Genomic DNA, 15,788 nt, shown 5'->3' on the forward strand with positions numbered 1-15,788 from the left:
CCCCCCCCCCCCCCCCCCCCCCCCCCCCCCCCCCCCCCCCCCCCCCCCCCCCCCCCCCCCCCCCCCCCCCCCCCCCCGGCTTATTCAACGGCTGACTGAGTCGTTGCGAAATTTTCGGCGCGATTTATGAATGTTAAACCCCCCCCTTGAAAAAATCCTGCGTACGCGCCTGGTCCCATGTATGTGGTTGTGTGTCAACTTTTCTTTAAAAAGGATTCCATCCGGCTACTGATGGAAATATTAAATTATGGCTCAGGCTGATTCTCTCAACAATCTTAAAAATCAAACTTTTTTTGTAAGGTTCTGTTCATATTAGTTTAAACATGTATCTCATTCTCAAAGTAGCTGGTTGGCAATATTTTGTTACTAATTTTGTGCTAATTTCAAACTTCAATCCAGATATGTATTGAAGGCAATATTGGGAGTGGGAAGACCATGCTTCTTGACCACTTTTCATCGCAGACTGGCGATGTCCAAGTCATTCCTGAACCTGTCGATGCATGGAGAAATGTCAAAGGTCACAATATGCTGGTGAGTAAATGCAATGTTTGGAAAACTGGAACTCAATCAATTTACTGCTGAATTGTCTTATTCCCAGGGGCTTAATACCTGTTCCTGTAGGCAGAGGGTTAAAGAAACATTTTTAATAATAATAATGATACTACAGCTAGTACTAGTAGTATAATAATAATAATAATAATAATAATATTAATATATTTATATATATTTTTGATAAGAACTAGACAATATAATGCCCCTTTACACTTTGAAAGTTTAGAGAGACATTATTATTGGGTAATAAGAGCTAGAAGGACGTTTACTCTGTGTTGAAATATGAGTTAATGCCTTCCAGCTCCAAACAGACGATGTGATTTGTGCTATATGACAACAGAATAACATTATGATTATGATCATTTAGCTATTGTGCCATGCAGATGCACCAGCTGAGTTTTGCTGTATACATTTAGATATAATTAGCGTATTTTGTAATAGTATTGTGTTGATATATATTGAGGGGTCAGTGACACACAGACGTAACTCCATTTTGGCCAATTTGGGCAAAAGTGTGTATGTGTCACTGAGCACTTGGGCATTAATGAGGTAAGTCTATGTTTCACTAGCCATTGACTTCAATGGGGTGTGGGTGGAGTTAAGTCTTTGTGTTTCCTGGAAAGCTCACATCATTTTGAACATTTTTATATGAAATACTCATTTTGGCAAAATATGGAGTTACGTTTTTTGTGTCGCTAAAACCTTAATATATCCCCTTCTTACCTGTGACAGGGTTTACTGTATGAGGACCCATTCAGGTGGAGTTTTGCCTTCCAGTCCTACGTGCAGCTGACAATGTTAACCTCGCACCAGACACCTCACACTCACCCTTTCAAGATGATGGAAAGATCCATCTTCAGTGCCAAATATTGCTTTGTAGAAAACCTCTACAAACGGTAAAATCTCTTTCAGTTTAAAACATGTTGGTGTTATTTATTAGAAAGTTGTTCAGGTTAAAGCCTACCCCTTAGTTTACATTCTGACTATGATCCGATTTTCGAAAAACAAATACTGAAGCGTAATGTTGGGGTTCTGCGTAGTAACTTATATGTCATAATCATACAATCAGAATTTCAGGGAATTTCAAGCTTCCTTGTAGAAGGAGAAGCTAAATTGGCTCCCAATCGGAGTGGAGTGATGTCAGACCAGTAATGTGCTTGTCTATGAATAAAAAGTCTCGATACTAACAGGCGCCAGGACACATTAATAGTTACATATTGCTATTGTTATTATTATAACTAGTATTAGTATTATTATCATCATGATTATTATTATGTATATTATTATTATTGAGCAGGGTAATAGTGTAGTGCGAGCGCTATAGAACTATGTTATTATTATTAATGTTTCCTTATCTTTTTGTCCACCAGTGGTGTGATGTCTGAGGCAGAGTACGCTGTCCTTACTGAATGGTTTGACTGGATTATTACTACATCATATTGCAATGTCGATCAGATTGGTAAGTAAAATATCAGCTGCCAATGGCCTAGATTAAATTGATCAAACTGTCAAATCAAAGAAAGCCTTGATAGACTTAAAAATGGATATCATCGGAGCTAGTTTCTTTTGTTCCAGTCAGGGAATTCCAGAAAAAATACTATCAGGGAAAATCAGTGAATTTCATTCACCCCTAAAAAGAAACTTAAAAAGTTGCTTACAGGTTGTCTCTTGTCCAAACGGCATATCATTCGGAGGATAAGCTATGACGGGTTTCCAAATGTGTAAAATGTCCATTAATGATCCTGTATTTTGCACCTCCATCAGCGGCGTTTTGTTATGCCTCCGCTTCAAAGTAGCGAAGGGATTATGTTTTCTGGTTGTCCGTCCGTCCGTCCGTTCGTCCGCACGTCCCGTTCTCGTGATCATGTTATCTCGAGAACCAATTGATGGATTACCACCAAACTTATGTCATGTATGTAACTTGCAATTGTACCTAGAGTGGAATGTGGTTTTTATTTTTTATTACTCTGTATAGTGTACCTGAGGACGTCTCCCGAGCACTGCTACGAACGGATTCAGAAGAGACACAGACGAGAAGAGACGGGAATCTCGATAGATTACCTCACCAAGCTACATGAGCTATACGAAGATTGGCTCATCCATAGAAATAGTTGGTCTCTTCCTGCGCCTGTTGTGGTAAGACCCTTTTAGAGTAGTCGCAATTCATCTTTTTAACCTTAAAAGACTTTGTTGTTTTTGTGGTCTCATGGTGGAGTATTCTTGGCTGCAGAGTGACATTGGTTTATGAGTTGTGGATAGAGAAGAGTATACAGAGTAATTCCATGATGTTTGATATCAATATACCTCAAAATGATTTCAGAATTCTTACTATTAAATGAATTATGTATGTAGTATACCATTAACAACTAAATCATTCATATCCTCACCAACTTTTTTAATTTTTAAAGTATGTGAAAAATTGAATTGTTCTAATTTATGTTTCTTGGAAATGTGACATGTTAAAGCTTATGCCTAAATGTATTAAACAAAGGCCTTGATTCAAACAGTCTGCCTTCCATTCTTGAGTTTAAAAACATGAAAGACATAAATTTTACAAGGGGTATAAATAATCTGGTTTGTTAACTGTACATGTACAACATTTTTGCTGGATATCTAAAAGTATGTACCAATGAGTTTTTTACAAATTTCATCTTGGATAAGGAGTGAGCAATCAGAATGACGAAGTGTCCATCAGATTCACTGTAACTTTCTCTTCAAACTGGTAGCTTGCATTCAAAAACGAAGTCTGAAGTTATCCAGAGCTGAAGAAAGGTGCTACCTACATGCTCTGCCCTCACACTCAAATACTGTACATGTATATGTGCACTGGCATTACATTGTCAAGATTTAATTGAAGGAAAATCCACTCTTGATATCAGATTGCTTTGAAAGAAAGCAGAACAAATACAGAGAGCAGATCGGTGAAAGTTTGCAAGAAAACGGAGAGACAATTAGAAGTTATGAATTTTAAAAAGTTATACCAGTAATCATATGTATAGGAATTCCAAACTGGCTAAATTGATGTTTTTTGTTTACTGTCCCATTTGTTCCATAATGCGAAATAAAATGCACCTTTTCAAAAGGTCAAGAGGTCTTTTCTTTTAAGAGGACCTATTATTTAAAAAATGAGATACGCTATCCATAATATATTTCAGTAGTACCACAAGGGAAAATGCCATTTGGCGAAAACTGAAATAAATGATATTTTTTGGACATGACAAACAAGAGAGATGTCTGTGAGACTATGCCACAATCCACTTACCGGTACCTTATTGCCAGTTTGATATTTGCTTATACACCCTGTATAGTGTAGGTAGTGAATAGTGATTTCATATTTGAAACATTAAAAGACGTTAAAAGATGGGAGTTGTTGCTACCTTGTTTGGGGTTCAAAAATAAGGGATAGAGCAACGTTGATCTGGCGCTGCTCAGTGGCTGCCGGGCTCACGATCAATTGGGCAAAAAGAATTTCCGTTTCGGTTTAATAAAATTTGGAGTGGACTATTAAGCTATTATTATTATTAGTATTATTATTCATAACTTTCTTATTTTGGTCCACTTTATTTCAAACTTTTGCCGTTCTGATTTTCTTATTTTTCTGCTTTTGTACAAAAAACCTCAAAAATGAGGTTTGGATTGCTCTTTATGTTGTGTAGTGTAGACATTTATCCTATGTTTTAGTTGTAACTGTAATTTCATTTTTAAATCTGCCATAAATCTGATTTTATGTTTTATTCTCTACAGGTTATTGATTCCAACAATTCAGTGGAACAAATGCTGCAATATTACAAGGATAACAAGGAACATATTCTTCCTACAGGACGAGATAGGTGCATTGTACAGAGATAATAAAACTCACATAATTGGACAAAAGCTACATGTATCATGGAGCATCTTCCTACAGGAAACACAAACACATCAGCGACCAAAGTTTAGACTCGACAAGGATTCATTTTGTAGGTATTCATCAGGAACATTTTATGACTGCTTAATAACTGTATAGTGGGATTTTTTGTTCAAAAGAATTTGCCAGTTGTCCAGATTGGCAAAAAATTGTCACAGTGTGGAATGATTGAATCGCAAACTAGAATCAAAACCTTTAAATTTTATGATTGCCACATATCACAATAGCAACTACTGTAGAAAAATCAACCTCGGGCAATTTCAGTAGCCTAGTGCGTCACCTACCTATTGAAATTTGCCAACATGACAATGAGGTATTACGTAACCTGAACATGATTTCTATGGGACATACAATTGGGTATTGAAATTGCCCTCACGTTCATTTTTCAAAAAAATAGTTGCGATCGTGTAACATGCTTCTTGCCTTGAAAATGGCTGTCAGTGTCATGAAAAGGTTCCTGGGTTTATAGTTCGTTCGTTCGTGTCTCCTTAGATCAAGATTAATGTAATCTTGATCTTCGGAGTAGTTGCTACAACCGGCTGTGTCAGACACGTTGCCCGGGGTGCAAACCAAGAGTCCTGGGTTTATAAGGAGAGTGGATATGCAGTGGACCACAGTGGACAGTAGACAGGATCAGAATTTGTAACTCTCCTACATCAGCTCTATGTTGCCAACCTCTCGATGAAGCTATTGCTGCAAACTCTTTGAGTGTAGGATTCCAACTTTGAAACGGGGGCATTTCACAAAACTTATCATCAGTGACAAATGACAATTTTTTTTATAAGCTACTGAAATCCTTGCTTATGATTGGTTATCAGCAGATTTGTTTCTGATTTTTGTCATTTTTCATTGAAAAAAAGGCTTTGTGAAACGGGTCCCTGGTTTACTAAAGGAGAGTTTAAAAATCCATCCGGATCAAGTGGATTGAAATCCTTCACTTAATAGGGGTCTCTTGTTATTCACTATGCACCTACATGTATCTTTGCTCCAGTGATCTCGAGGCAGCAGACAGCAAGAAGTTGTTTGAAGAATCCATTGCCTTTAGAAAATCCACAGGAGTTGACGAAAGGGGATGGAAGCTTGCCTACCAAGTTTCAAGGTTTCAAGAATCCAAAACTACATGTTAGGATTACTCCCTACCTATGAAAGTGTTTTGTAGCAAGTTCACTCATTTGCTGACATACAGATAAATTATCTTGAAATTCTCTTACCTATTCCAAGAGGACAATTTCTTTTTCTTTTGTAAACCCTTTTAGACTATTTCAATCATTATGTCACACACATTTTCATTGTGTTTCATCCGTGGCTATTAAACTTGGCGTTGGTATTCCATAAATCTAGAGTAGATTTACCTGTTCCCCCAAATTAGACCTTATCATTATGATAAACAAGAAGAGAAATGCAGAAGGGAAAATTTATATTTCTTCTTCTTCAGATTCTTTTTTAAACAGTTGATCAGAAGGGTTGGCAAAAACAAAATTATTGGAGCACCCCTCTTTAAAACCACACCCTGTCATGTCTTTTCTTTACCAATGATTTGACAATCTTGATTAGTTCGATATTGAACCATTTATTATAATCAACATGTACATGTATGTAAATATATTTAAAAGTATTGAACAGAAATGGCAGATCTTCCAGAGTTTTTCATCTTAAATTCTCATTTTGCCATGTAATAGTAATCAGTAAGATGTATCATCTGTGAATATTTGTTTGATATGGGTTTAGTTTTTTTAATCTGTTACAGATAATTTTTGTGTATGTTCTTAAAAAAGAATTGATGTACGGGTGTATTGTACAATATATAATTCATTTTGGAAAACAGAGTGAGAGTATTCAAGAGAGAGAAAAAAAAGATCAAAATCAACAGTAAAGACAATCATCATAAATATGAAATTAAATATTGTGGATGCATGTACGATATATTTATGTTATTATATTGATTTATGTCATCTAATTTGTACGGGCTATACAGGTGAAGCACAACGATAGTCTAGCACCATTGGTTATCTCATGTCTTACCATGGACAGAATATCCCACATTAGAATTGAAAGTAGAAGAAGGTATTTGGACTAAGAATGGTTTTCTTCATCAAGACAGAATGGAAACCCATTTTGTGAAGTTTTTATTATCTTTATATGGGATATTTACTTGTGTCCAATCAAAAGGTGAAACAAGCATTATCTCTTTACTATAATAATGACATCTACTTGAAGTTCATTTATGTCAAATGATTAAAAAAGTCGGTTGCACAAGGGGCTAAAGTTAATTTGGTTTAAAGATGTTTTTAAACCACTGCATTGTTTCCTCGAGATTTTCCTATTAAATAAAGGTTGTCTTGTGTAGTATATGTGTAATGTCACAGATGTATTCTGTTCTTAGTATGTCGTATATTGGTGCATCACAATAGTGTTGTCAATACTATCTTTTTTTATTGTGAATAAATTATTGATAATTACGATCCAGAAATGTGGTTGATTTGTTGTTTCAAAATGTGTGGCAAGTTAATATTATGAGAGATAATGGATAAGGAATAGTCTGCAAGCACTGGTACAGTACAGTTGACACGGTCAAGTTGTTTGATGTCTACTCTGCTGGGGAAATCAAGGATGTGGGTCCAAGTCCTGTTTGTAAGGCACTGATGTTTTGATGCAAGGCATTTTAATGATGTCTGGCTAAGGAGTGTAAAACGACTGCCATACTGGCTGAGGAGTGTAAAATGATGGCTGGCTGAGGAGTGTAAAATGATGTCTGACTAAGGAGTGTAAAACGATGACTGGCTCAGAAGTGTAAAATGATGACTGGGTGTCGAGTGTAAAGCGACGACTGGCTGGGAAATATGTGAAATGATGACTGGTGGAGGAGTGTAAAACGATGACTACCAGACTGGCTGAGGAGTGTAAAGTGATAACTGGCTGAGGAGTGTAAAATGATGGCTGGTTGAGGAGTGTAAAATGATGGCTGGCTGAGTAGTGTAAAATGATGACTGGCTAAGGAGTGTAACATGATGACTGGCTAAGGAGTGTAAAATGATGACTGCCTGGGGAGTGTAAAATGATGACTGGATGGGGAGTGTAAAATGATGACTGGCTGGGGAGTGTAAAATGATGGCTGGTTGAGGAGTGTAAAATGATGACTGGCTGGGAAGTGTAAAATGATGACCGACTTAAGAGTGTAAAATAATAGCTGGGTGAGTAGTGTAAAATGATGACTGGCTGGGAAGTGTAAAATGATGACCGACTTAAGAGTGTAAAATAATAGCTGGGTGAGTAGTGTAAAATGATGACTGGGTGAGGGGTGTAAAATGATGACTGGCTGGGAAGTGTAAAATGATGACCGACTGAAGAGTGTAAAATAATAGCTGGGTGAGTAGTGTAAAATGATGACCGACTGAAGAGTGTAAAATAATAGCTGGGTGAGTAGTGTAAAATGATGACTGGGTGAGGAATGTAAATTGATGACTGGCTGGGAAGTGTAAAATGATGACCGACTTAAGAGTGTAAAATAATAGCTGGGTGAGTAGTGTAAAATGATGACTGGGTGAGGGGTGTAAAATGATGACTGGCTGGGAAGTGTAAAATGATGACCGACTGAAGAGTGTAAAATAATAGCTGGGTGAGTAGTGTAAAATGATGACCGACTGAAGAGTGTAAAATAATAGCTGGGTGAGTAGTGTAAAATGATGACTGGGTGAGGGGTGTAAAATGACTGCTGGCTGATAGGGTTTAAATGACTGGTTGAGGAGTGTAAAATGATGACTGGTTGGGGAGTGCAAAATAATGACTGGGTGAGTAGTGTAAAATGATGACTGCATGGTTGAGGAGTGTAAAATGATGACTGACTAAGGAGTGTAAAACGATGACTGGCTCAGAAGTGTAAAATGATGACTGGGTGTCGAGTGTAAAGCGACGACTGGCTGGGAAATATGTGAAATGATGACTGGTGGAGGAGTGTAAAACGATGACTACCAGACTGGCTGAGGAGTGTAAAGTGATAACTGGCTGAGGAGTGTAAAATGATGGCTGGTTGAGGAGTGTAAAATGATGGCTGGCTGAGTAGTGTGAAATGATGACTGGCTGGGTAGTGTAACATGATGACTGGCTAAGGAGTGTAAAATGATGACTGGCTGGGGAGTGTAAAAATGATGACTAGTGGATGAGGAGTGTAAAATGATGACTGGCTGGGGAGTGTAAAATGATGACTGGCTGGGGAGTGTAAAATGATGATCGACTGAGGAGTGTAAAATGATGACTGGCTGGGGAGTGTAAAATGATGACCGGGTGAGGAGTGTAAAATGATGACTGGCTGGGAAGTGTAAAATGATGACCGACTTAAGAGTGTAAAATAATATCTGGGTGAGTAGTGTAAAATGATGACTGGGTGAGGGGTGTAAAATGATGACCGGGTGAGGAGTGTAATATGATGACTGGCTGGGAAGTGTAAAATGATGACCGACTGAAGAGTGTAAAATAATAGCTGGGTGAGTAGTGTAAAATGATGACCGACTGAAGAGTGTAAAATAATAGCTGGGTGAGTAGTGTAAAATGATGACTGGGTGAGGGGTGTAAAATGATGACTCAAAAATGATGACTGGTTGAGGAGTGTAAAATGATGACTGGTTGGGGAGTGTAAAATGATGACTGGGTGAGTAGTGTAAAATGATGACTGGTTGAGGAGTGTAAAATGATGACTGGCTGGGGAGTGTAACATGATGACTGGGTGAGGGGTGTAAAAATGTTGGCTGGTTGAGGAGTGTAAAATGATGACCGGGTGAGGAGTGTAATATGATGACTGGCTGGGAAGTGTAAAATGATGACCGACTGAAGAGTGTAAAATAATAGCTGGGTGAGTAGTGTAAAATGATGACCGACTGAAGAGTGTAAAATAATAGCTGGGTGAGTAGTGTAAAATGATGACTGGGTGAGGGGTGTAAAATGATGACTGGCTGAGGGGGTTTAAAATGATGACTGGTTGAGGAGTGTAAAATGATGACTGGTTGGGGAGTGTAAAATGATGACTTGGTGAGTAGTGTAAAATGATGACTGGTTGAGGAGTGTAAAATGATGACTGGCTGGGGAGTGTAAAATGATGACTGGGTGAGGAGTGTAATATGATGACTGGCTGGGAAGTGTAAAATGATGACCGACTGAAGAGTGTAAAATAATAGCTGGGTGAGTAGTGTAAAATGATGACCGACTGAAGAGTGTAAAATAATAGCTGGGTGAGTAGTGTAAAATGATGACTGGGTGAGGGGTGTAAAATGATGACTGGCTGAGGGGGTTTAAAATGATGACTGGTTGAGGAGTGTAAAATGATGACTGGTTGGGGAGTGTAAAATGATGACTGGCTGGGGAGTGTAAAATGATGACTGGGTGAGGGGTGTAAAAATGTTGGCTGGTTGAGGAGTGTAAAATGATGACCGACTGAGGTGTGTAAAGTGATGACTGGCTAGTAAGCGTTGCATAGAAGCTGGCTTTCATTGACTTGAATTAAGCAAAATATCAAGTGCTTTATTTCTTCTGTCTTTTTTCACTTGTGATTCCTTCAGCCAAGCCTAGGTTTGAAAACTGAAAAAATGTATGCCATAAGAAGGCGAGAGCTTCTGTTTGTGAAGCAGAGGCGGAGGACCCAGGGGGGGGGGGGGCACAATTCCCCACTTTTTTCAAGTACACCTTTAGGCTCTAGTGCCTCACTTTACATAGAAAAAGTGCCCCTTTTATCACAGATAAGAGGCCTTTTTTCATTCTTATACGTGTCCTTTACACAATCTCATAAGTGCCCCCTTCACCTATGATAATAGCCCCTATTCGAATATTTAACAAGTGCCCTTTTCTCTGGTAGTCAGTTTCCCTCCCCTCCTGATAAGTGCCCGTTTTCATCTCCGAATAGTGCCCACTTTTAATTGACATCTTTGTTTTTCTTCTCATAAGTATATTTCCTTTGAAAAATGCACCTTTTCTTTTATAAGAAGAACCCTATTCCCCTTCTCATTGATGCCTCTTCTCACACCTTCGATAAATGCCTCTTTTAAAATCTGATAGGTGCCCCATTTCCTTCGATAAGTGCCGATTTTCCTTTGTAATAAGTGCCCCTTTCCATTCTCACACGTGCCCCTATTCATCTCAGATGAGAACCCCTTTTCAGGCACAAGAAGTGTCCCTTGAACACCTCTTATAATTGCCTCTTTTAAAATCTGAGAGGTGCCCCTTATATTTTGCCAAGTGCCTCTTTGATAAGTACACGAAAAATAGTGTTTATGAATTTCACATTGCATAGTCACTCCATACACCATTCTTAAATATATCTTTAAAAAATCATTGTTACTTTTTATTATACCAGTCAATCATTCTTATTGATGAACAGCACAATGTACTACATTGGAAATGAATTGACATATATATATATATATATATAATTATATATTTTTTTTTGGGGGGGGGTGAATTTTGCTCTCTCTGCTCATGTATATTTGATCATATGTAATTCCTAGCATCGATTAAATTTCTATCAAAAATTCCTTGAAAGGAGATAAACATACACTCAAATGAATGTCTGAAATAGAAAGTAGAGGAGGATACAGATATATATATATATAGAGAGAGAGAGAGAGAGAGAGAAAGAGAAAATTCAGAGAGAGATATAGATTCAGAGAGAGAAAGAGAAAAGGGGAACGGGGAGAAGGAGAAGAAATATAAAGTAAAATACAGTGGAACCTTATTTGTACCGTTATAACAAACTCATGATAACAGCATATTTGTGCTGCTTAGATCCTATTTTCATATTCTATTTTTAGCACAGATAAGACAAAGTTTCAATATTAAGAGGTAATTTCCTTGGTCTGAAATATGTTTGTTTTTACGGGGTTCCACTGTATTTTGTAACTTATACACTGCACTGAAGGAGGAAGCAAATAAACCACTTTTTATCCCATCTAAAATCCAATATTTATTATTAAGCAATAATTGTTAAAGCATATTGAGCATTACATCGATATTACTCTACAACTCATTACCTATTACGTCACTTCAGAAAGCTCTATTTAAATTGAATTGAATATAATACATATTCAGGGTATAGTGAGCAAGCAACTGCGGTGGATGGAAGAGGGCAAAGGTCCCGACTTAGATTACAAATTACAAGAAAATATCTCGTTACCGCGATAACTTCGAAAGTTTTGAAGCAATTCAAACCAAACTTGGATGAAGTATAAATGAGTATACACGGATGAACTGATTAAAATGTATGATTCAGATATAAACAAGGGGAAAAGACAGGATATACCTGACAATATTGCTAAATAACTATCACAATCTCAATGCTCATGCAAGCGTTAATCGAGATTTTTAAAAACAGCTTTACAAGCTTGCTTTCATGTAGGTCCCATCACATTTCTCTTAGTTTAATCAGTACTCCATATTGACCACTTATCTTTGTTATTTGATATGTATTATCGAGAAAAAAACAATTTGTACTTTATTTGAAATGTATAATGAGAAATATGAAAATAAATGAAATGAAAGATATAACAAAACCAACCACAATAATGTATAAATGAAGTAAATTGCCATTAAGAAAGAAATTAAAACCCAGCTACACAAAACAGATTATTACTAACAAAAGGCGATCATTATCACTATCAATATTTACGCAACCATCATTACAGAATATATTTTATATAGATTTTAGAAGTGTAACAAAAAACCAACCACCATGGTATTAGGAAAAGGATAATCAAGGAAGAATTCCTAAAAATTGCAAATACTACTATTTCATAATTTTCACATCTAACAATAATTTGTGTTACACACTTATTTGAAATAACAAATATCGGATATGAAGGTACGCCTACGCCCTATATAACTGTAAATATTTATTAGAAGTCAGATATTAGAAACAACCAAACGAATCAAGACAGAATAATTATATCTTACATTTCTAGGCAATGATTTCATTATTTACACACATTCAATCAACAAAACCAGTCAAATTGTATGTAATATGGTGAGTTTAGAAATTATTACTGAAATGAGGGCAGGTTCCTGCTTCATATTCTGCCTACAGATGTTGGCTAACATAAAGCTGATAAAGTATTAATATCAAAGTACATGTATAAGAAAGATATCTGATAACCACCTAAACTGAGCAAAGTATCATGTATTTACAAAACTGAAATATTTTTGTTGTTAACAGACAACTGCAAGTTCTCAGTTGCAAGCCTGGTAATGATCAAATTATAAAGAGGCGCAATATAAGACAGGCGTTCTCTCGTAGATACATTCATTCAATTAAAATTTAAATTTTTTAAAACATGAGCAAAATGTTAATTTTTTCATTGTGCCTCAAACGTGACAAAAATATCATATTATATTTTCCCAAAAATGTCGTTGCAGTACTAGTAAACTGCATGATTATATCCTTAACTTCATTACAACATTTTACTTCAAAGACACTTTAAAACTCATTTTCATCTGTCTCTTCTTCCAATCCTTTTTTTCCTTCTTCAGTTCTTCTTCTACAAGATAACCATTTGCCAATTAACTCAATTTACCTCTTTTTTACAATTCATATCTACGCTTGGGGAAATGATTAGCGTAAATAATCAAACCGTTTAAATTTTACCATGACAGCTCAATTTGTCAACTTCTCGTAGAAAAAAATTAATTTCGTCTTCCTTCGTAGCTCTCCTGTCCGTAGATCTGCCCAATCTTGAGTTAGTGGAATAGAATTTATTATTCAGAAATATACTAAGGAAAATGCCAGGATATACCTAACAAGATTGCCAAATAACAATCACAATCTCTTTACTCATGGCAAGTATTAATCGAGAATGCTATTCTAAATTTTTCCAAAAATTTAATACTAATACTAGCTTACTGCATGATCAGACCCTATGTTTATTATATTTCATTAAAAAGACACTTTGAAAATCATTTTCTTCTTCTGTTAGTCTGACGTCACAACGATTCTGAGCCGATTATTCAGATTCTCGGTCACTAAGATTGTACTTGTTTGAATCGGCATAATAAAATGTTATTACAAACTCTTTCAAGATAGGATCGTAGTCAGATCGTGTAGTGTACGCCAATATTTAAGGGTTTCAATATTAATAGAAATCGGAAAAAGGGGTATCGAATTCAAAGTTGATAAGAACATACGTGAAATAATCCGATAGCCCCGGTCGGGAGCAGAGCTGCGGAGGGTCCGATAAGATTTTAAACTCTCGTGGAAATCCTTTTCCTTTTAGGATAAAAAGTAAAGGTAAAATCCCTGTCAAGGGTATCAAAACTACTCTTGACTTCGATATTCTTTCAGGGTGCTGTTCCGAAATTGAGCTGGCGCTTTGCGGAGTCTGGTGTGGCTTTATCCTCTGGTTCAGGAGATTGCGACTCAGCCAGCCTCGTAGGCCTACCGCCAACAGCAGCATCAGGAGGTGTCGACATCAGATCCTGATACCCTGCGGACACATCAGTACTGCCATTTGAATCTGTTTGAAGGGATTAAGAATTATATGTGATTTACTGACGAGAATAGTTAAGGAAATTCATTACAATAAATAGAAACGTGAATTTTTTTTAGTCACTAGGTCCAGTAAAATGTTAATTAGTTACAAACTTATACATTTCTTTCCTTTTCTTTTCTTCACTTTCTTGCCCTAATGAAAGAATCCAGATTCCAGATATCATAATTGATATACATTTATAGCAATATTCATAATTATTTATTTTGAAATTAATATATTTAGACATTGCTTTCATTGGATTTTTGGAAAATAAATAAATTACATCTTTAACCCAAAGCAGTATCTCTTCTTTCTCCTCAAATTGGCACCACTTATTCTTTTGGAACTTTAATCTAGGTACTTTGTCAGATGAAAACTTCTTGAGGAGAAAAGAACAGTTGTATTAGAATAAAATATAAATCACAATGTAATCTTATATTGGCAGTACCGGTTTTGTTACCTCAAATTGGCAACAATTTTCCTTCTGAACTGTAATTTTGAAACACAGGTAGATGTGTTGTGAAGTTTTGGAAAAGACGAGAACTTTACAAAGCCTTTTGAATTATACTTGTATTTTCTTTGTTTGTGTATTTTACTGAATGCCTGATCTTTCCGTTGTGTTGGCTCAGTCAGAAGAGCGTCCGCCTCACAACCGGGAGGTCGTGGGTTCGAACCCCGGCCGCGTCATACCAAAAGACGTTAAAAGACGGGAGTTGCTGCTACCTTGTTTGGTGCTCAACAATAGGGACTTTTAGATTTGCGTGGACTGATACGTGTGACTTCCATTCAAGGCAGTGCATTAAAAGAACGTCGATCGTAGCAATACACGTTGTCGTTGTGCAAATCTAAAAATCCCTATTAAAAGGGGTAGAGCAACGGCGATCTGGCGCTGCTCAGTGGCTGCCGGGTTCATGATCAATTGGGCAAAAAGAATTTCCATTTTAATTTTGGTTTAATTTAATAAAAATTAAATTTGGAGTGGACCATTAAAAGATTATTGTCATTATTATCATTATTATTATTATTATAAACTATCACCAATATAATATTTATATTAAAGCTATGTTTTTGAAATATTATCTCCTATAGTAAATGATCCAGGTTTCAGCAATCATTTTATACTCCTGAAGATTTTACCCAAATGTTGAATGTGTACATTGTATTTAGAAAAACAATTTTCATGTCTGCTTGTAAATTGCAGAAGTATAACAAAAACTTCTCTTGTTTTGAAACTTTTTTGCATGTTATTGATAATCCCTTTTGTGCTATAGGAATAACTGAGACATGGTTACGCAACAGCGATCCTAAATATATGTTAAGATGGATTCAAATTTATGGGTAATAATAGAGTAGAACGTCGAGGAGGAGGAGGAGGAGTTGGTATTATGTTAGAGATGATTTATTTTTTAAACAAACAGTAGTTTTAGATACTGTAAATCATATGGAATCTATTTTTATTGAGATTCAAAATTAAGATTAAAATATTATTATTGGTGTTATTTATAGACCTCCATATGGAAACGTTGTATCATCCGCTCAATCTGACTTGCGTGCATAAAACAAATAAGCATTTTTGCATGAAAAAGTGAAGTTTTCTAAAAAGAAAGTGCGTTTCTTTCCGGCATTGGGGTGCTCAGGAGTCACTTGGGTAATCTTTCAAAAAGTATAATATAACAAATAATATGCAATTTCTCTGTACTTTTGTCGGAAAAACAGAAAAGAAGCACAATGTCGTCTGTTTTTTTTCATTGGGGGAAAGCAAAATAGCGAGTTTCAATCGCACTTCAGCCGCTCTTGCAAGCTCCCACTCGCTCCATTGTGGTCAGGCAGCT

The 15,788-nt window shown here is 36.5% G+C and overlaps 2 protein-coding genes across 2 annotated transcripts in view; one reads left to right on the forward strand and one right to left on the reverse strand.

Annotated features, from left to right (window-relative positions):
• Positions 1–399: 399 nt before the first annotated feature.
• Positions 400–6,926, forward strand: LOC583951 (thymidine kinase 2, mitochondrial; the record flags this gene model as incomplete). Its single annotated transcript, XM_030975460.1, is given in 5 exon segments — positions 400–531; positions 1,285–1,448; positions 1,923–2,011; positions 2,528–2,688; positions 4,297–6,926. Coding segments are annotated over 5 exon segments (651 nt in total), but the record flags the coding sequence as incomplete, so codon positions are not given.
• Positions 6,927–11,961: 5,035 nt separating this feature from the next.
• LOC578665 (deoxynucleoside triphosphate triphosphohydrolase SAMHD1) overlaps positions 11,962–15,788 on the reverse strand; it is a 37,393-nt gene continuing 33,566 nt past the window's right edge. The window contains exon 12 of the mRNA XM_030976119.1: positions 11,962–13,941. Coding sequence (XP_030831979.1) covers positions 13,766–13,941 — 176 coding nt within the window. The 3' untranslated portion in view covers positions 11,962–13,765. The remainder of the gene's footprint in view (positions 13,942–15,788) is intronic.

Source organism: Strongylocentrotus purpuratus, unplaced genomic scaffold (assembly GCF_000002235.5).
Source record: "Strongylocentrotus purpuratus isolate Spur 01 unplaced genomic scaffold, Spur_5.0 spur5_scaffold_8, whole genome shotgun sequence".
NCBI classification, from domain to species: domain Eukaryota; kingdom Metazoa; phylum Echinodermata; class Echinoidea; order Camarodonta; family Strongylocentrotidae; genus Strongylocentrotus; species Strongylocentrotus purpuratus.